Below are 21,750 nucleotides of genomic sequence, written 5' to 3'. Positions count from 1 at the left end.
TGCAGGCAAGTGGGACTAGCGTAGCTGGGACATTGTTGGCCGGTGTGGGCGAGTTAGGCCGAAGGGCATGTTTCCACATTGTATCACTCTGAGCAGAACTCCCCAAATGTTTTGGCTAATATTAATTCCCTGACTGACATCAATGAAAAAAAACATGATATGGTCTTGTATCTTCTAACTTTTGTAGCACTTGCTTTGTGTAATAGATTATGAAGTTTACCACTTTACAGTAGAGAGAGCACATAATATTTTAGAAGCTGCAAAGGTCTCTGGAACATCCTGGGTTTGTGAATAATGGGTATTAATGTTCTTTTTGTCTTGGACACCTATTTTTATTCATAGCCGTGTGGTGAAGAAACTCTGCACTATTTGCAGATCAAGAGTATTTAGACATGTTTCTTAAGATGATTCATTGCCGCACAGGAAGTTAATCATTTTATCTTTTTATATTAGTTTAGTTTAGTTTAGTTTAGAGATGCATTGGGGAAACAGGCCCTTCGGCCCACCGGGTCTGCGCCGACCAGCGATCCCCGCACATTAGCACTATCCTACACCCGCTAGGGACAATTTTTACATTTACCCAGCCAATTAACCTACATAACTGTACGTCTTTGGAGTGTGGGAGGAAACCGAAGATCTCGGAGAAAACCCACGCAGGTCACGGGGAGAACGTACAAACTCCGTACAGACGGCGCCCGTAGTCAGGATGGAACCCGAGTCCCTGGCACCATGCCGCCCATATTATTGTCAAGCAGAGCAGCCCTGGAACACACCTCAAAGTCAAAATCGGCAACAAGGTCTGATTAAGAATATTTTAAAAAGAAGTTTATTAAAAGAAGCATAAATCTGAAAAATCAAAACAGATTTTAAATTTGCGAAATCAAAAATCAGCGTAAACTAACGCAAAACATGGTGTCACCATCTTATTACTGTTAAGCTCACAGATGAAATCCAGCTTACTTGCTTACTTTACCTGAACCCAACATGTTTTTCTACATATAACCTGTTTTATGAGGCATGCCAAAAAGCTAGAATGTATCAAACAATACAAACAGTAGAACTAAAGACCTTTAACTATAATAATCTTTTCAGGAATGTAACAAGTCCTATTATTGTAAGATGACCTTTTTTTCATCATTGTTAGCATGAAAGCAAGAAAATAAGATGGGAATATTTATCATTCATTTGGGCAGTTTAGCCTGAGCCCCTTTTTGAAGTTGGACTTCCCTTGAATAAGTTACCAGGCCCCACGGTCCGGATTTGTCTACATCACAGGTACAGTCAGTGACACAGCTCCAAGTCTGAGTTGGAGTTCTCTGCTTTTGCACTAACCATTAAAAATAACACAGTAGTAGAACATCTGGCCAAAAACATGGTGAAAGAGGTGGATTTAAATGAGCACTTTAAAGCCAGTAAACGAGGAAGAAAAGCAAGCCTGAGAGTTTATCCCCAGGCACCTGAAGGCAAGCACGCTGCAGTGGAGCAACTGAATCTGTGAGCCTTGTATTCAATGGGACCAAGGGTGTTGAAGAAGGCCCATAGGAAGCTATAGATGGTGTCAGGAAAAGGAATCGCCCTGCGGATTTGAAAACGTAATGGGAAGTTTAGATTTGAGGCAGCAGAGTTTTAGACGTTAAGCTGCATGGAGTCTGCGTGTAAAATGTTAGGCAGGAGTGCCTTAAAGCAGCCAAGTCTGAGGGTAACAAAGAAATTAGGGTCAGGGAGGGAACTTCAGTTTGTGCTAAGGACCAAGGACCTTAATTCAGACTAGACATTATTAGGTAGAAAGACATTTCTGCTCACCATAATAGTGATGCTATTATGAGCATCACTATTATAATAGTGAGCCAGCGGTGCTGGCTCGAAGGGCTGAATGGCCTACTCCTGCACCTATTGTCTATAATGGAATTACATGACAGACATGACAGAGACAGACAAATGTGTTAACTTCTAAAGTTGTTTTTGTTCTGACAGTACTCTTCTCTAACTTTTTCTAGCACAACTTCTGTTTAGATTTTCTCTGAACTCTCCTATCTCACTCAGCCTTGGACTTGGTTAACGAATATTGGGAGGGATGAAAGCAGGCAGAAGCATTTCTTGGGTGTGGCTGGTAGTTTTGTTCATATGTTGGTTTGCGCTGTATTGAAAAATTTTGGATTATCATTCATGCCTCCGGTCGGAACCTGCGAAGGTCGTCCACCTGTTACAATAAAAGCAAAGTCATGAAATGTTAGCATCAAATAATGGGCAAAACAGCCTATAAACTTTAGTTTAGTTTCAGTTTAGAGTTTAGAGATACAGCGCGGAAACATGCCCTACGGCCCACCGAGCCCACGCCTATCTGTACATTAACACCAGCACACTAACACTACCCTACACACACTAGGGTCAGTTTACATTTATACCAAGCCAATTAACCAACAAACCTATATGTCTTTGGAGTGTGCGAGGAAACCAAAGATCTCGGAGAAAACGCACGCAAGTCACGGGGAGAACGTACAAACTCCGTGCAGACAAACACACGTAGTCGGGATCGAACCGGGGTCTCTTGCGTTGTAAGGCAGTAGCTCTACCATTACGTCGCCGTGCCTCTCTGGCACAGTTGGTGTGCTATTTAGTTAACTGTGCATGCGAAAGTAAGTGAAAGGGTTCAAATTTCCCCAAATTCTTCACTGTGTATTGAACCCATCAATGTAAATCATGTTTACAGGCCATTTTATGTCATGACACTTTAGAAGATAATTGGAGAATAACTGTAAACTAAGGACACATAATTAACCTCACCGCCTGTTATTTTTGGCTTACTTACTTGAGCAATCAGTAAGTAAATGGGAGTGGCGTCACCAGACCCCAAACTATACTGGACTTGTCAATGGTGGGGTGGTACAAATCTAGACTGGCTCATCAATACTCCAGGTCCTTCCCATCTCCAACCAATGGGCTTCCTCCCCAACCACCCACAATGGACGCAGACCGTCTCAGTAGCAAGTTGGTGTAGGTGCAGGCAAACATTTTACTGGCCAGGATCTTAGGATTGTATACACAACCTGTGGTCCGGATGCCTTTGAAAAGCCCCAAAAGGATTTATGCATCCAGCCACGACGACCTGCACCTGAGATTTCATGCCACCCCCTGTCAGTGAGGATAGGCTACATCCTCCGCAAGGAAGGGCCTCATATCTGAGGAAGGGTGGGCCAGGCGAGGTTTACGAGAACGATCCCAGGAATGATTGGGTTGACGTATGATGAGCGTTTGACGACACTGGGCCTTTACTCGCTGGAGTTCAGAAGGATGAGGGGGGGGGGGGGGGGGGAACCCTCATTGAAACTTACCGAATGGTGAAAGGCTTGGATAGAGTGGATGTGGAGAGGATGTTTCCACTAGTGGGAGAGTCTAGGACTAGAGGTCACAGCCTCAGCATAAAAGGACAGACATACCTTTGGAAAGATGAGGAGGGATTTCTTTAATTAGAGAGCGGTGAATCTGTGGAATTCATAGCCACAGAAGGCTGTGGAGGCCAAGTCAATGGATATTTTTAATGTGGAGATTGACAGATTCTTGATTCGTAAGGGTGTCAGAGGTTATGGGGAGAAGGCAGGAGAATGGAGTTGAGAGAGAATTATAGATCAGCCATGATTGAATGGCAGAGTAGACTTAATCGGCTGAATGTCCTAAATTTGCTCCTACAAATTATGAACCTATGAACAGCCCTGAGGTATAAATATGAATTTCTCTGATTTCAAGTAACCTTTACATTCCCTCTCTCTCCTTCCCTCCCCATGCTAGTAATCCTGCCAGTTTTACTGTTCAAATCCCTTTCTTATCACCTCTTCCACAGCCAACAATGGACCTTTGTGGGCTTCACCTATCCTGAGTCATCGGTGCGGGCTCTGATTTGTTCCCAACCTTTTCCCTCCTCTAAGTTCCCCCCTCTCCGAATCTCGGTCTGAAGAAGGGTCTCGACCCATGCTGCCTGTCCCGCTGAGTTACCCCAGCATTTTGTGTCTGTCGATCTGGACATGGTTGTGCAACATTTATTTACCAGATGCTGCCTGATTGTATGGAGGCGGCTGTGCTTGGCCTGCCTGTGGGTAAGCATAGGAGCAAGGGGGCGCATTCATGGGCAGTTGTGCAGGGGACTGTAGAAGAGGCACTGGCTGGTACCCCTGGAAGCCTGGATACATCGACACAGGTTGTCCATAGCCCATCGGCACCACAGTTGCAGCAGTGGTGTTGACAACAGCTGAAAGAACAAGAGGAGACCAACATTAATTAAATAAAAGGAACTATCCACGGCCAAAAGTTATCTGACAATGTTTGGTTGGAATATGCAAGCAAAATCTCGCATAATCACTGTCGAGATGCCTGACCAGTGCACTCTGTGGCAACAGATTTGAGGCCAATATGTTTATAGAAAATCACAGAATTAAGTGCAAGCTCATTAAGTGCAACCATCTTGTGGCAGCTTCTTTACAATAGAATTCCTAATTAGGGCCCTGTCCCACTTAGGCGGGTTTTTTAGGCGACAGCCGGTGACTGCAATAGTCTACGACAATGTCTACGACAAGCTACAACAACCTACCACCTAGTCAAGCTACGGCAAGCTACCGACAGCCAGCGACCCAATCGTCACGACTCAGGACGTCCACCTACGACCGCACCTACGACAACCTACGACCGCACAGGCAGCAACCTACGACAACCGAAGTCAACCTACATCTACCCCCGACAATCTACGACCGTGTCGGCGACAACTGAAGACAATTCACGTCATTTTGGCCTCCGGTTCTGACGCCGGTACCTGTTGGTTTGTTGGTTTGACGTAGGTCGTCGCCAATGGAATTCAACGAAGTCAGCACCGGTGACAACCTACGTCACCTGGCGACAACCTGGCGACAACCTGCAACAGCGACCCCGTCAGGAGACGTCACGCTACGATCATTGGCGTCAAACCAACAGTCGACGATTTTTAAAAAAAAATTCAAAATCCAGCGGCGACCAGAAAAACGCTACGACTCATTGGAGACGACTCACGGCCGTACAGGCGACACCCCGGCAACTGTGTGGTGACAGCCTAGTTGCCTGTAGTCGCCTAAAACATCGCCTAAGTGGGACAGGGGTTCTAGGCAGCTTGGCATTCCCCCTGACTGCCAGTGGAATCTGTAGGGAGGAACTGCAGATGCTGGTTTGCACTGAAGACTCCTGTATATCGGCGAGACCAAGTGCAGGCTCGGTGATCGTTTCACTGAACACCTCAGCCTAAACCTACACGACCTCTCTGTTGCCAAACATTTTACCCCCCTCCCTCCCATCCCCACACTGACTTTTCTGTCCTGGGCCTCCTCCACTGTCAGCGTGAGGCCCAGCGCAAAATGGAGGAACAGCATCTCATATTACATGTGGGCAGCTTACACGCCAGCGGTATGAACATCGACTTCTCTAACTTCAAGTAACCCTTGCTTTCTCTCTCTCTCTCTCCATCCCTACCCTATCCTACTTCTCCAACCAATCTGACTGCCCCCAGATTAAATTTTATCTCTGTGTGCTTCGTTGTCACCTTCCTCAAGCTGACAATGATCCATTCTACATTCTCCTTGAACCTCGTCCCCTTTGATGTCCCGTATTCACACCTTTTCTCTCTCTCCCTCTCCCCTGACTCTCAGTCTAAGGAAGGGTCTCAACTCATTCCTTCTCTCCAGTGATGCTGACTGTCCCGCTGAGTTACTCCAGCATTTTGTGTCTGTCTTCAATGCCTAGAGCACCTTCCACCCTGCTTTCATCCCTGCAATGCTGTTCTCATGATGAGAATTAGGCACAGTAGGTGACACTTGCTGCGATCATCTAAGTATTGATGGATCTGGCAGTGATGCAACTAACCCATTGTGTGGATCAATCGTCTCTCTGCTGTGTGTCGAGATTCAAGATAGCGTGACATTCGAGCCTAAATAGCCGACCCGTTTCTCTTTTGTTGCCATGTCCACATTCTGTACAGGTGGACTGTTAGCGTTCAATTGAATCAGTTTAATGGCAGCTTTGTGAACTAGTGTGTCGGAAAGTCACGGTGGCAAGAGGTACAGAAGTGTGAAAACGCACACCTCCAGATTCAGGGACAGTTTCTTCCCCAGATGTTATCAGGCAACTGAATCATCCCATCACCAACGAGAGAACGGGTCCTGACCTCCCATCTACCTCTTTGAAGACTCATAGAGTCATAGAGTCCTACAGCACAGAAAGAGGCCCTTCGGCCCATCGTGTCCGTGCCGCCCGTTACCAAACACAGTCTAATTTTAATCCCATTTTCCCGCATTTGGACCGTAGCCCTGAATGTTGTAGCATTTCAAGTGCCCATCCAAATGCCTCTTAAATGTTGTGAGTGTTCCCGCCTCCACCACCACCCCAGGCAGTGAGTTCCAGACTCCAACCATCCTCTGGGTGAAAAAGTTCCTTCTCACATCCTCCTGAAACCTCCCTCCCCTTACCCTGTATCTATGTCCCCTCGTAGTTGAACCTTCCACCAGTGGAAGAAGTTCCCCGCCATCTACCTTATCTATGCCCCTCATGATCTTGTACACCTCGATCATGTCCCCTCTCAGCCTTCTCTGTTCCAGGGAAAACAACCCCAGTCTGCTCAGTCTCTCCTCATAGCCGAGGCCCTTCATCCCTGGCAGCATCCTGGTGAATCTCCTCTGCACCCTCTCCAAAGCTATCACATCCTTTCTATAATGTGGTGACTAGAACTGTACACAATACTCCAGCTGTGGCCCCACCAGTGTTCTGTACAATTCCATCATTACCCCCCTACTTTTATATTCGATGCCCCGGCTAATGAAGGCCAGTAACCCATATGCCTTTTTGACCACCCTGTCCACCTGTCCTGCTGCCTTCAAGGACTTGTGTACCTGTACTCCAAGGTCCCTCTGTACCCCTGTCTTCCCTAGGGTCCTTCCATTCATGGTGTACTCCCTCTCCAAGTTATTCCTGCCAAAGTGCATCACCTCGTACTTTTCAGGATTATATTCCATGTGCCACTGCTCCGCCCATCTGACCATCTCATCTATATCTTCCTGCAGCTTGCAGATCCCTTCCTCGCTATTCACCACCCCCCCTAACTTCGTGTCATCTGCAAACTTGCTGATCATGCCCTGTACGTTGACATCCAGATCATTAATGTAGATTACAAACAGTAAGGGACCCAACACCGATCCCTGCGGCACCCCACTGGACACCGGCCTCCAGTCACAGAAGCAACCCTTTGAATGACTCCCACTGTTCTGATGCGGTCCTCCCCACGAGAAGCTGATCTCTTGGACTATCTTTAATGGAACTTACTGGACTTTATCTTGCACTAAAGATTATTCTCTTTATTGTATATCTGTTCACTGTGGGCATCATGATGGTAATCATGCATCGTCTATTTGCTGAATGGATAACAGGCGACACAAAGCCTTTTCACTGTCCTTTGGTACATAAACGAAACACACTGAACACTAAGCACTATCATCTGACACAATTACAATTGCTTCATGCTTTTAAATCTCTGTTCCACTTGTAAATAAACTGTATTCTACACTCCAAAGGTATTTATTTCACAAAATGCTGGAGTAACCCAGCGGGTCAGGCAGCCTCTCAGGAGAGAAGGAATGGGTGATGTTTCGGGTCGAGACCCTTCTTCAGACTAAAGAAACGTCACCCATTCCTTCTCTCCTGAGATGCTGCCTGACCCGCTGAGTTACTCCAGCATTTTGTGAAATAAATACCTTCGATTTGTACCAGCATCTGCAGTTATTTTCTTACATATTCTGCACTCCGGTATTTTTCTTTGTTCTATCGTTTGTGTTTACTTTTGGCTTGACTGTATTCTCTGATTGTGTTATCTGATTCGATTGCATGGCGCATAAGCACTGTACCTCAGGGCAGGTGACAATAATAAACCCCAGCCAGAATAGTTACTCACCCGTTTGGTGAGGTGTGGAACTGTTAAGGGCGCAGCAGCAGCACCATACTAGCAGTGCAACCACAATGATGCCCCCCACCACTCCAACTCCAATTAATATCTTCTGCCTATGGAAAATAGAAGGGAAGATTAATTAAAATGAGAGGAAATGAGAGGCCTGGACAGAGTGGATGTGGGGAGGATGTTACCACCAGTGGGAGAGTCCAGGACCAGAGGTCATATCCCCAGAATGAAAGGACGTTCCTTCAGGAAGGAGATGAGGAGGAATGTCTTCAGTCAGAGGGTGGTGAATCTGTGGAATTCTTTGCCTCAGAAGGCTGTGGAGGCCAAGCCAATGGATATATTTAAGGCAGAGATGGATAGCTTCTTGATTAGTACAGGTGTCGGGGGTTATGGGGAGAAGGCAGGAGAATGGGGTCAGGAGGGAGAAATAGATCAGCCATGATTGAATGGGGGAGTCGACTTGATGGGCCGAATGGCCTAGTTCTGCTCCTATCACTTATGAACTGATGAACATAAAATGCTGAAGAGAGAGAGTGGAGCCACAATGCTGCCCAGTGGACCATCACTCACTTGGTCATTGGGATGGGCATGGTGTGGGTACTTAAACTCCCGTGGTTTTGTTTTTGGTTGAGAGCAAGGCTGAGCATAAGTAAAGGGTTGGGATGGGCTGTTGGTCCAAAGGAACGAGACCTTACACCGAAGCACGGATTGTTTCTGCTTCATTATTACACACCTGAGACACAGATGTGACAGGCACCGGCTGCAGTGGTGGGCGGGTTGCTGCTGGGTGACACTGGGTGGCTGCAGTAGGTGGGCAGGTTGCTGCTGGGTGACTGCAGTGGTTGCTGCTGGGTGGCTGCAGTAGGTGGGCAGGTTGCTGCTGGGTGACTGCAGTAGGTGGGGGGGTTGCTGCTGGGTCACTCTGGGTGGCTGCAGTAGGTGGGGGGGTTGCTGCTGGGTCACTCTGGGTGACTGCAGTAGGTGGGGGGGTTGCTGCTGGGTGACACTGGGTGGCTGCAGTAGGTGGGGGGGTTGCTGCTGGGTCACTCTGGGTGGCTGCAGTAGGTGGGGGGGGGTTGCTGCTGGGTCACTCTGGGTGGCTGCAGTAGGTGGGGGGGTTGCTGCTGGGTGACTCTAGTCCCCCCCCCCCCAATCTTTGCACATCCCCAATCCTGTCCACTCGCCCCTTCAGTTTCATGTTTCATGTGTCTTGTGTTTTATGGCTGTTGGCAGATCAAGTTGCCTCCTGGGATAAATAAAGTCCCACCACATCGTGTTGTATGGGGGTATGGGGAGAAGGCCGGAACGGGTACTGATTGTTAATGATCACCATGATCACAATGAATGGTGGTGCTGGCTCGAAGGGCCAAATGGCCTCCTCCTGCACCTATTGTCTATTGTATTGTATTGCTATTGTAAAGAATGTATTGTTTTGCCTGTACATATTTTTTACGTATAAAATATACCTTTGAAGATGATAAGCAAACTCTGGATATACTTATTGATTTTTAAAGATCTTTTTACCTGGCCGTTATCTTGGCCTATTGTGATGACTTCAACGTAACTAGGCATGACATGCAGACCAACATGACTGTGGCGTAGCTACTGTACATCTGTACTCCTTTAGTGGAAGCATTTGCTAACAGCTTTTGTTATGCTGATAGTCTGACCCCGAGTGGAGGTTATAAATTAAAACTGCTGCTTTAATTAAATCATCACAAGTATGATTTGGGGGTTATAAATTAAGAGTGGAGAGAGGGGGAGGGGAGGGGAAGGGAGATGGAGAGAGAGAGAGAGAGAGAGAGAGAGAGAGAGAGAGAGAGAGAGAGAGAGAGAGAGAGAGAGAGAGAGAGAGAGAGAGAGAGAGAGAGAGAGAGAGAGAGAGAGAGAGAGAGAAGAGAGAGAGAGAGAGAGAGAGAGAGAGAGAGAGAGAGAGAGAGAGAGAGAGAGAGAGAGAGAGAGGAGAGAGAGAGAGAGAGAGAGAGAGAGAGAGAGAGAGAGAGAGAGAGAGAGAGAGAGAGAGAGAGAGAGAGAGAGAGTTGCTGAGCTAAGGGTTAAAGTGTTGGAAGGGGCACTTTGCAACAATTATCGTGCAAGTTCCACCCATATATTGCTACGAAAAAGTCAAGAAAAAGAATACCCCTTGAGTCTGCGAGAGCGGGGGCGGAAGATGACTCATCGACAGACCACACGGCAACAGACCCAGTAACGGAATCGACTATGAATCAAACAACCGGCACAGCAATTGACAGAGCAGCAGCGCCGGCAGGACACAAGCTACGAAGCTGCATCTGTGGCTGGGAAAATATAACATCAGAGAAGGGTCTCAAGATCCACCAGAGCATGAAAAAGTGCCTGAGAGCTTGGTGAGGGGCCTCGCATTGACCATTACTTCCTAAGAGGTAGGTCAAATCAGTCGAGTGAAGCCCAGTGGCAGGATAATCACCACAGTCCACAGGGTATCAGCACCCCAGGCGAAGCTCAACCAAGTATAGTCCCACCAACGGACACGAGTACAGAGCCCAACCAGCCACAGTCTGCGGTAGAGAGGAAGATGGAAGGAAGAAAGCCTCAAATCGTGTGGCCTAAATCCTGCCTGAGGAAACAGTGGGAGACCATTAACACTGACCTCATCCATCTTCTGGAAGGATTGAAGGGATGTGTAGAAAGAAAACTGGAGAAGATGGGAGACATCATAAACAACTATGGGGCGGAGAGATTTGGGGTGAAGGTCAAGAAACAGAGGACACAGAAGGAACTATCACTCCAGTACAAGTCCGGGAGGCAGCAGGAGATAAAAAGACTGGTGAAGGAAAGGAGGCAGCTGAGAAAACAGTGGAGGAAGGCCACAGAGGCAGAAAGGGAAGGGCTCGAGGCACTGCAGGCAGAAGGAAAGCAGCGCCTGGCAATCCTGCGAAGAGCAGAATGCCTGAGAAAGCAACACAAGAAGAAAGAACGGGCGAGGACAGGCTTTTACAGAGATCCATATAAGTTTGTCAAAAGCCCCTTTGTCAAGGAGAAGAGTGGGATCCTGAAAGTACCTGTAAGGGAACTAGAGGAGCACCTGAGGAAGACGTACTCCGACAACCTGAGGCATAAGCCAGTCACCATTCCAGACGACATGCCACCTATTCATCCACCTGAGCACCAGATGGACACAAGGCCTCCTACATGGAAGGAGGTGGAGAACACAGTTAAACGAGCAAGATCAGCATCAGCCCCAGGTCCCAATGGCATTCCATACAGGCTCTAGAAGAACACCCCTGGTGTCCTGAAATACCTCTGGAAGTTAATGAAAGTGGCGTGGGGGAAAGGAATCATACCTAAGGCATGGCAAAGGGCAGGAGGGATCCTAATTCCCAAAGAAAAGAACTCTTCAACCATTAGCCAATTCCACCAGATCAGCCTTCTGAATGTGGAAGGAAAGATCTTCGTTGGTATTGTGGCCCAAAGACTCTCAGCGTTTTTGCAGAGCAACAACTTCATTGACACATCAGTGCAGAAAGCAGGGGTACGTGGTTTCTCAGGATGTCTGGAACATGCAAATGTCATCTGGCACCAGATACAAACTGCCAAGAAAGAAAAGAGAGGTCTGCATGTGGTTTTCTTAGATCTTGCCAATGCCTTTGGTTCAGTGCCCCATGAGACTCTTTGGGCAGCTTTTAACTTCTTCCAGGTCATAGAGGTCACCACAAAGCTGGTAAAAGCTTACTTCCAGGACCTCCAGTTCTGCATCACAACACAGGACAACACCACCGCCTGGCAGCACCTTGAGATAGGCATAATGGCAGGCTGTACCATCTCTCCTCTGATGTTTACCATGGCAATGGAGCTAATCATTCGAGCATCACGATGGGTAGTCGGAGGGGAACGCTTGAAGAGTGGGCTGCGTCTTCCTCCAATCAGGGCGTACATGGATGACATGACCACTATAACAACAACAAAAGCAATGCACCAAACGCCTGTTGGATAAACTCCAGGAAAACATCAAATGGGCAACAATGGAGATTAAACCCAGCAAATCCTGCAGTATTTCCATCGTCAAAGGCCGGCTGACTGACGAAAGGTTCCGCATCAACAACGAGACAATACCAACTGTCCTGGAGAAGCCTGTCAAAAGCCTCGGGAGATGGTACACCGCACACCTCAAGGGCGCAGAGCAGGTGGAACAACTCAGGCAGGATACAATCAGTGGCCTCAAGCAAATCAACAACACTGCTCTCCCAGGGAAGCTGAAGCTTTGGTGCTTTCAATTCGGTCTGCTGCCCCGACTCATGTGGCCAATTACCATCTACGAGGTCACTTTATCCCATATCAACCAGCTGGAGAGACTTGTGAACTCACAAGTGAGGAAATGGCTTGGGCTACCGAGATGCCTCAGCAGCATAGGACTCTATGGGAATGGAGCCCTCTCACTGCCAGTCTCAAGCCTGGTGGAGGAATTCAAATGCGCCAAAACAAGGCTGGACATGACACTAACAGAATCCCGGGACCCAATAGTTAGAGGTGTCGCTCCAACCATAGCAAACAGGGAAGAAATGGACTCCAGCAGCAGTGGTACAGGACGCAAAATCTGCCCTCCGACACCGGGACATAGTGGGCCATGTCCAACAAGGCCGAGGGGGCTTTGGCCTGGGAGCAATGAAACCTACCTGGCAAAAGGCTACTCCAGCTGAACGTCGGCACCAGGTGGTGGAGGAGGTGCGCCGCCAAGAAGAAGCAGCCAGGTGTGCCAAAGCTATATCTCAAGCCAAGCAAGGCCGCTGGATGAGGTGGGATGGCATTGAGAGGAGGAAGATCACATGGAGTGAGCTGTGGAACATGGAGTCAAGTATGTTGAGCTTTATTATCAGAGCCATATATGATGTCCTTCCCTCTCCCACAAACCTAAATCTTTGGCTGGGAGAGGATCCAGCCTGCCCCCTGTGTGCAGTTCCAGCAAACCTCAAGCACATCCTGGTCGGTTGTAAGACCAGCCTAACACAAGGCAGATACACCTGGTGACACAACCAGGTGCTGAGGTGTTTGGCAGCTGCACTCGAGTGCAAGAGAGTTACCACCAACGCCATGCCTATCAATGCCCAGCTAACATTCCCGCAAATCCAATCGTTCATCCGGGAAGGAGAGAAACGGAAGACTACCACCTCGCCTCTCAACTCATGCCCACTGTGTGCAGCCAGAGATTGGGAAATGCGGGTTGACCTAGGCCAGAGCCTTTCCTTCCCAGTTGAAATCGCAGCTACCAACCTGCGACCAGACCACGTCCTCTGGTCCAACTCCTGTCGGCGTGTTTACATCATTGAGCTGACGGTGCCCTGGGAGGAGGCTGTGGATGAGGCATTTGAAAGGAAAAGGCTGAGATATTCCAACCTTGCAGTAGAGGCAGAGGAGCAAGGTTGGAGTGTAAGAGTGTGTCCAGTGGGGGTGGGGTGCAGGGGCTTTGTAGCCAGTTCCACTGCAAGGCTCCTGAGGGAAGTTGGAGTCAGAGGGCAGGCCCAAAGGAGGGCAATCAAAGAACTTGCAAATGCCGCCGAACGGAGCAGTCACTGGCTGTAGCTGAAAAGAAAAGATACTGTCTGGGCTGCCACGTGACCACCTAGAGGCTAACCATAATACACACACCCAGGGCTGATCACCCTGCGGTGGGCCTGCCTCGACTGAGGGTGTCTTGTGATAAAAGGCCAAAACACCCAGTGACGTTGAGGTACACAACTGAAGATGTGTCTGAATGGTAGCAACATCACCTAGTGGTCACCCCCAAGAACAACACCAGTCAATTGTAGTGCAAACCTTAGGGGTTGTAACATCTAGTCCTACTAATCAATCTCAAGTGGTCAACATGGTGAATGCTGTGTAACTACATTTAGAATTAAAGAATAAACAATGTTGGAGTTAAAAGGGTAGCTTGCATGCCAAATGCAACCAAACTGTTTTAGATCAGACCTTTGGTAATTTCATGTAACATTGGGTGCAATACCATTAGTCAGCGCTTTCATGTATTTTACATGTGGCATTAGATTGGGTTACAATAAACTGTTCTGAATTGTGAGCCTTGCATTATTTTCTTTGCCTAGACCAATTCAGACCAAGCTCAGAAATAAAATAACAGTGGAAGCCACGATTTAGACATAATGTATTTATAAATCTAATTCCAAAACACAGTATTTTGTAGATTTCATCCAATTCTCTGATGCAACAATTTGAACTCATAAAAACCAAAGAAGAGTCAAAGCATCCAATATTGTTGGTTACTTACACGTAGTTAGTCTCCGTGCAGGTCACTCCGTCCCAACCCAACTTGCACTCTACGCTGGAGTATGCAGCTGACAAAGTAATACAGACGTTACAGAGATCTTAAATCAAATCAAATTGATCTTATGCAATAACTATTAGTACAAAACTAGAAACTATTAGCCAAGCCTCTGAGTCAAATGTTTTTGGGTTTATAAAGTCATAAGTCATAGGAGCAGAATTAGGCCATTCGGCCCATCGTGGCAATTCCTCCATTCTGTCATGGCTGACCTATCTTTCCCTCTCAGCCCCATTCTCCTGCCTTCACCCCCATAACCCCCATAACCTTTGGAGAAGCATTTCAGAGATTGACGTCTAGTCTGAGGCTCTAGTGAAGGTTGGGTTGCCATCTTCCTCACTCCCAAATAGGGGACAAAGGGTGACGTCACCACCCCGCGCCCCACGTGACCTCACCCAGCCAGCGGCCACGTGCTCCCGCTCCACCAATGGGGGCCGCCCGGGCCTGGAGGCGGTTTGTTAAGCAACCTCCGTTAGGTGGCGCCCGGGCATCCGGGCCTACACTGTCGGGGCCTACAGTGTCCGGGCCCACAGCGAGAGGCTCCCGAGCCTACAGTGTCCAGGCCTACAGTGTTCGGGCCTACAGTGTCCGGGCCAACAGCACCCCCCCCAGGGCCTAATACGGGACACAGGCACGGGTGTCCCGGCTAATACGGGATAGTTGGCAACCCTAAGTGAAGTGCCATCTTATGGACCCCATGTTGAATGGGAGTTCTCGCTGCTCTCTCGCCTTGTCAAAAGAGATCCCTGAATTCCTCACCCACATCTGCTCTGTGTCCCGTAGTTCTGCTTCCGCCCCCTCTCTCCCGTGACAGAACAAGGATTGCATTCCCCTGGCCCTTGCCTTTCATCCACCAGCTTTGGTATCCCACATATCGCTGTCTATGTTGATTGTTGACATGAAGTAAGAGCTGGTACCACTCAACTACGTGTCCAACCTCTCAACTCAACTTAAAGCTAGAGGAATAGTCAGCAAAAGTTCACATTTTCTGCAGATCAATATCAAAATTGCCTTTCAAAAAAATAAATAAGGTAATGATTTTAGAGACCCAATAGTTTTGCAGATGCTGGAATATTGAGGGGGGATCTTATAGAACCAACATCCAGGTTCAGGAACAACTTCTTCCCTACAGCCATTAGGCTATTAAGCACAACAACCTCAAATAAGCTCTGAACATAGACTACTATTGTTATTATTGTTTGTTTGCTTTTTTATGTGTGTGTGTGTGTGTGTGTGTGTGTGTGTGTGTGTGTGTGTGTGTGTGTGTGTGTGTGTGTGTGTGTGTGTGTGTGTATGTGTGTGTGTGTGTGTGTGTGTGTGTGTGTGTGTGTGTATGTTTATTTAGGTGTGTGTATATTTATGTGTATATGTGTATGTACGTATATATATATATATATATATGGGTATGCATATATGTATATGTGTGTATTTGCATATGTGAGTATGTATGTGTATATATATATACACACACAGACCTTTTTTTCTGGTTTATTATATTGTTTCCAGTGCACTATGTTTACATATTCTGTTGAGCTGCTGTATGATTTTCTTTGTTCTATCTGGGAAAAGTGACAATAAAACACTCTTGATTCTTTGCTCTTGACTCTTGAACTGGAAGGGTGAGACATGGGCTGGCAGGTGATGGTGGAAAACCCAAGGTAGGTGGGAGAGGATGGGCAGATGGAGCAAGGAATGGGAGGGAGGCGACTTTCAGCAAAGGCTGGTGGACAATCGGTGCAAACAAATAAGGAACCAATTGGGCTGACAGATGCAAACGTGGAGATGAGAGGGGGAAGGTGGAGATGGAGGTTGGAAGGTGATAAATAGAACAAGGTTAGAGAGAGGCGATGGGCAGATGGAAGCAGATGGGGAAAGGAATAACAAACCTGATATCGGGACGGGACAGGGCAAGGGTTATGATGTTATTCGAAGATAAACACAAGATGCTGGAGTAACTCAGCGGCTCAGGCAGCATCTCTGAAGAGAAGGAATGGGTGACGTTTCGGGTCGAGACCCTACCTCGGACTTCATGTCAACAACACCAAGGACCCTGATCTGAAATAAGGATAAGAGTCCAAAGAATGGTCCCAACCCGAAAAGTCGTCTAACCATTCGTTCCACAGTTACTGCCAAAGATACTCGAGGAGCAAGATAGACCACTCCACCCTAAAAACCGTACTATGTCATGACGCCATTTTAGGCAGAAACTTACAGAAACATTTAAAAAGAAAAATAACAAAAATCTGTGAATTGATAGATGAGATGTATTTTGCATTTTAATGGTGTCATCACACATACTGTTCCCCCACAACACTGATTACACTGCGAGAGGCATAACGAACAGCGGGTTTTGACTACTAAAATGGCTCCTTTGCGTACTACACTTCAGTATGGGCCATTTCAACGGAGTGGTCCATCTTGTTCCTCGAGTATCTTTGGTTACTGCCCACCACACCATCAAAAGCATCTATGTGAGGCACCGGCTCAAAAACCCCACTATCCAGGCCAGGAACTCTTCTTGCTGCCAGCATCGGCAAGGAGGTACAGAATCCCAAAGTCTAAGACCACCAGGTTCAGGAACAGCTAAATTCCTACAAACATCAAGTATCTGAACCAAACTGCGCAGCCCTAATCTTACCTCTACAATAGAACACCATGGACTAACCCTTGGAGCCATAGAATGATGGAGTTAGGGAGCAGGGTAGGAAAATAACTGCAGATGCTGGTACAAATCGAAGGTATCACAAAAAGCTGGAGTAACTCAGCGGGTCAGGCAGCATCTCAGGAGAGAAGGAATGGTTGACGTTTCGGGTCGAGACCCTTCTTCAGACTGAGTCGGGGTTCTTCGACCCGGGTTCAATCCCAACTACGGGCGCCGTCTGTACGGAGTTTGTACGTTCTCCCCGTGACCTGCGTGGGTTTTCTCTGAGATCGTTGGTTTCCTGCCACACTCCAAAGACGTACAGGTGTGTACGTTAATTGGCTTGGCAAATGTAAAAATTGTCCCTAGTGTTTATAGGATGGTGTTAATATGCGGGGATCGCTTGTCGGCGCGGACCTGGTGGGCCAAAAGGGCCTGTTTCCACGCTGTATCTCTAAACTAAACTAAACTAGTCAAGAATCTTCCCTAATTACGTGATCTTTTCATTCTGTGATGACATAAGCAGCAAAGTGGCAGGGTCTGAATATTCCCACAAATTTCCAAATGTCAGGAAGGATATTCTTGCTATTGAGGGCGTGCAGCGTAGGTTTACTAGGTTAATTCCCGGAATGGCGGGACTGTCATATGTTGAAAGACTGGAGCGACTAGGTTTGTATACACTGGAATTTAGAAGGATGAGAGGGGATCTTATTGAAACATATAAGATTATTAAGGTGTTGGACACGCTAGAGGCAGGAAACATGTTCCCAGTGTTGGGGGAGTCCAGAACCAGGGGCCACAGTTTACGAATAAGAGGTAGGCCATTTAGAACAGAGATGAGGAAAAACTTTTTCAGTCAGAGAGTTGTAAATCTGTGGAATTCTCTGCCTCAGAAGGCAGTGGAGGCCAGTTTTCTGAATGCTTTCAGGAGAGAGCTAGATAGAGCTCTTAAGGATAGCGGAGTCAGGGGGTATGGGGAGAAGGCAGGAACGGGGTACTGATTGAGAATGATCAGCCATGATCACATTGAATGGCGGTGCTGGCTCGAAGGGCCGAATGGCCTCCTCCTGCACCTATTGTCTATTGTCAGACAAGGGAGCGGTTTCTCAGGTGAGGGAGAAAATCTGGAAACACAGGCCTCTCCCTCAGGTATCAAACGCCTGCTTGGAGAACACTGAGAACATTGTGAGCACGTCGGTGGATAGATCTGCACTTTGATGAATTTGAAACCATCCCTGAACCCTGGAGCGATCCCTTTCCCATTACAGAAACAGTGCAAGGATGAAGTATTTTATAGACTGGTGGGGAATTTTTGGAACAAAGGAGGCTGAGAGTGGACGTAATTAAGGACAACAAAAACTGATAATGTGTCCACATAGTGTAAATAAGAAGAATCCATTTCCTTTCAGGAAAAGAGCAAAAATGTGGCGACAGAGAATTAAAACAACTGGAAAAAGGATCTGAGGGAAGATTAGGAAAAATCTTTTCTCTCACAAGGTCGTTTAAGGCTGGACATCATTGCCTGGAAGGATCATGGATGCAAAATCCTTCATTTGTTTTAAAAATTGGTAGATTGAACAGTTGAGAACTGCAAGGCTAGAAAGTGGCATTTGGCCAGGTAATCTTTTTGGACTGGGGTAAATAACTAACTGCTGGCAGGTCAGGCAACATCAGTGGATGGAAATGGATAGATGATGTTTTGGGTCGGGACCCTTCTAATTCTGGTATCTGTGGTCTTGTGGTTTTGTAATGGGCTAAACGTGCTCTCACCATGCTTTGCATACACTAACGTAAGCTGTGGTCTAATGTTATCGCCTGTTTATTCAGAAGGAGGAAGGTGACATTTTCATCCAGAGGTTCACATGAATTTCCTTTCGGCCATTTTATGATCTCAGAAAGCTATTGGTGCCAGAAAAATGGCCGGTGAGGAGTTAGGTCTAAAATCTCAATGTGACTACATTTGTCTGATATTATATTAAACAAAAACAGGCTTCCAAACTGAATCCATTTGAATGGGATATTGTGCAATGTTTCATCTCATTCCCCTGCATCCCTAAAGATTTTGTGGACTTAATGCTTGATCAACAAACTTGGGAGAATATTTTAAAAGACTTTAAATTTTTGAACGCGTATGTGTTTTGGACAGTCAGGGGAGAGTCTGACGATTTCTGAAACTTCAATTGCAACTGAGAATGGAAAATGCAAATCAGACTGATATAACATTTAACATGACCTGGAACTCGAAAAAAAGGTCTTTTGTAAAAGGCCACAGTGGCAGGATCTGAATATTCCTGTAACTTTCCATAAGTTGTCAGAGAGTTGGCGGCGGTCACGGTGGTGCAGCGGTAGAGTTGCTGCCTTGCAGCGATTACAGCGCCAGAGACCCGGGTTCCAACCCGACTACGGGTGCTGTACATATGGAGTTCGTACATTCTCCCCGTGACCTGCGTGGGTTCTCTCCAAGATCGTCGGTTTCCTCCCACACTCCAAAGACGTACAGGTTTGTAGATTAATTGGCTTGGTGCATGTGCAAATTGTCCCTAGCGTGTGCTGGGGAAGTGTTAATGTGCGGGGATCGATGGTCGGGGCAGACTCGGTGGGCCGAAGGGCCTGCTTCCGTGCTGTATCTCTAACTAAACCAGATGGTTCTCAGGTAAGGGAGAAAACCTCGAAACTCAACCCTGGGTTTCAATAGTTAGTTTGGAAAGCAGGTCGATTGTGGTGGACAGGTTGGTGGATAGATCTGCTCTTTCACCGATGAATTTGAAACCACTCCAGAAACTTGGAGCAATTCCTTTCCCATTACAGAAACATTGCAAGGACATTTTAGCTTGAATGAATTACTTTATAAACACGTGGGGAGGGGGGGGGGGGGGGGAGTTTTGGAACAAAGAGTGTTAATTGAGATTAAAATTTGAAATTAATTAAATTAATTGAATTAATTAAAAATTGAGATTAATTGAGATTTAAAAAAATATTGATAAGGTGTATACAAAGAGTAAATCAGAAAAATCAATTTTCCTTCACAAAAAGATTTAAAAAAACAGGTGACATAGAATTAAAAGAACTGAGAGACTTGTGTGTTGAAGATAACCGATTACTGTACCAACTGGAAAACAAATGAGAGGAATAAATGTTTGCGTACTAATCGATGCTGACTATTAAACAAATGAAGGAAAATGAACCTTGTCAAGTTCCACTCTGTTGCTTGCACTTACTTCAGAACTTTTAAAGCACTTTCGTTCAGTAAAAATGTTGTACCTTTGCCAATGTACAATGTACAATTGAATTACTTGCCCGCACTTGTACGGTGCCACCCAATGCAATACAATCGGATGCAACAGTCTTTTCGAAAATCACAAGGTAGTTTAATTATTAAGAAAATTCTCTTGAACTTACTCCAGAATTATTGCTCTACTGTACGTATTAACACTTTTAACATCATGGCGACATAATTTGCGCAAGAATAAAATGTTACCATATTGCGGGAAATTTTCAATAAATTCTCCAACGTATTCCTTAAATTAAGAATGGAATGGAGCAAGTTTATTTCCAAACTCACCAGAAGGCTGAATTGCCAGGCAGGCTATCAGCCAACACATCGACTGCAAGCTCATCATCTTTATGGCCATATTTTCTTTCCAGTTTATTCCTTGTGTTTCAGACCTCAGTTAACGTGATCCTCCGGTGTGCTCAGAAGAACAGAATGAGAAAGTTAGTGTGCAGTGCTTGGAGTTTCAGTTTCGTTTGGAAATTGTTTTATGACAGAGTCATCTTGCAGGGCACGATGTCAAGTCAAGTCAATTTTATTTGTATAGCACATTTAAAAACAACCCACGTTGACCAAAGTGCTTTACATCTGATTAGGTGCCCTCCAACGTATCATGATGAAAACAACAGTCATTAAACTGCTTTTGTTCCCCCTGCTGGAAGCTGCAGTTCTTGAAGATTCAACTCACTGTTTCGACTAAACTAAATGAGGACAGTTCATGAGACTTGGATGAAGGGTCTCGACCCGAAACGTCACCCATTCCTTCTCTCCTGAGATGCTGCCTGACCCGCTGAGTTACTCCAGCATTTTGTGACACCTTCGATAGTTAATGAGACTCTAATGGTTGAATCACTAACTAGTTCAAGTTTGGCCTTGCAAAGGACCTGCCAATAGGTTATTATATGGCCGATGACAGAAGTGAAGAGTTTGTAGGAAGGAACTGACTCTGTGTGTCTCGGCGATCTATTCCTCCCATGATTCAAGATTCAAGATTCAAGATAGCTTTATTTGTCATCCAAAAAAACGAAATTCAGTCACCCACAGTCCAACAATAAAACATTAAATTAGGCAGATTACACAATAAAGCATTAAAATAGGCAAATTACACAACCCCAAAAACACACAAAAAAAAGAAACATCCATCACAGTGAGTCTCCTCCAGTCCCTCCTCACTGTGATGGAAGGCCACAATGTCTTTTCCCTTCCCCTGCTGTCTTCTCCCGCGGTCAGGTTGTTGTGGCTGCAGGCCGCACCGGAAGGTGAAAGGTCCGCAGCGGGCCGACCCAAGCCCCGCGATCCGGGGCGGGCGAACACGCTGTCGCTGCCGCTGCTGCTGCACGTCGGGGCGGTCGTGGCTCCCGACATTGAAGCCCCCGCCCAGCAGAGAGAAATCGCCGGACGGTGAAATGTCCGCGACGCGGGGTGGGCGAACACGCTGCCGCTGCCGGAGCTCCCGATGTCGGCATCCACGCGGCCCGAGCCTAAGGCGAGTCGCAGCCGCTCCCGCAGCCTGCGAAGACGGCCGGCTCCGCTGATGGTAAGTCCGATCCGCGGGCTCTGCGAACCAGAGC

The 21,750-nt window shown here is 46.9% G+C and overlaps 2 protein-coding genes across 14 annotated transcripts in view; one reads left to right on the top strand and one right to left on the bottom strand.

Annotated features, from left to right (window-relative positions):
• atp2b2 (ATPase plasma membrane Ca2+ transporting 2) overlaps positions 1-21,750 on the top strand; it is a 1,022,617-nt gene that overhangs the window by 811,932 nt on the left and 188,935 nt on the right. The window lies entirely within an intron of this gene.
• Positions 889-20,604, bottom strand: LOC144601588 (uncharacterized). Its single transcript, XM_078413797.1, has 5 exons — positions 20,471-20,604; positions 14,214-14,280; positions 7,955-8,061; positions 4,043-4,243; positions 889-2,200 (listed from the first exon to the last, which is right to left on the bottom strand). The coding sequence occupies exons 1-5, from the start codon at positions 20,538-20,540 to the stop codon at positions 2,121-2,123; spliced, it is 525 nt and encodes a 174-aa protein (XP_078269923.1). The 5' UTR covers positions 20,541-20,604; the 3' UTR covers positions 889-2,120.

Source organism: Rhinoraja longicauda, chromosome 17 (assembly GCF_053455715.1).
Source record: "Rhinoraja longicauda isolate Sanriku21f chromosome 17, sRhiLon1.1, whole genome shotgun sequence".
In the NCBI taxonomy this organism is placed as follows: domain Eukaryota; kingdom Metazoa; phylum Chordata; class Chondrichthyes; order Rajiformes; family Arhynchobatidae; genus Rhinoraja; species Rhinoraja longicauda.
The sequence above is the reverse complement of the archived record's forward strand: the minus strand, read 5'-3'. Positions and strand labels throughout refer to the sequence as shown.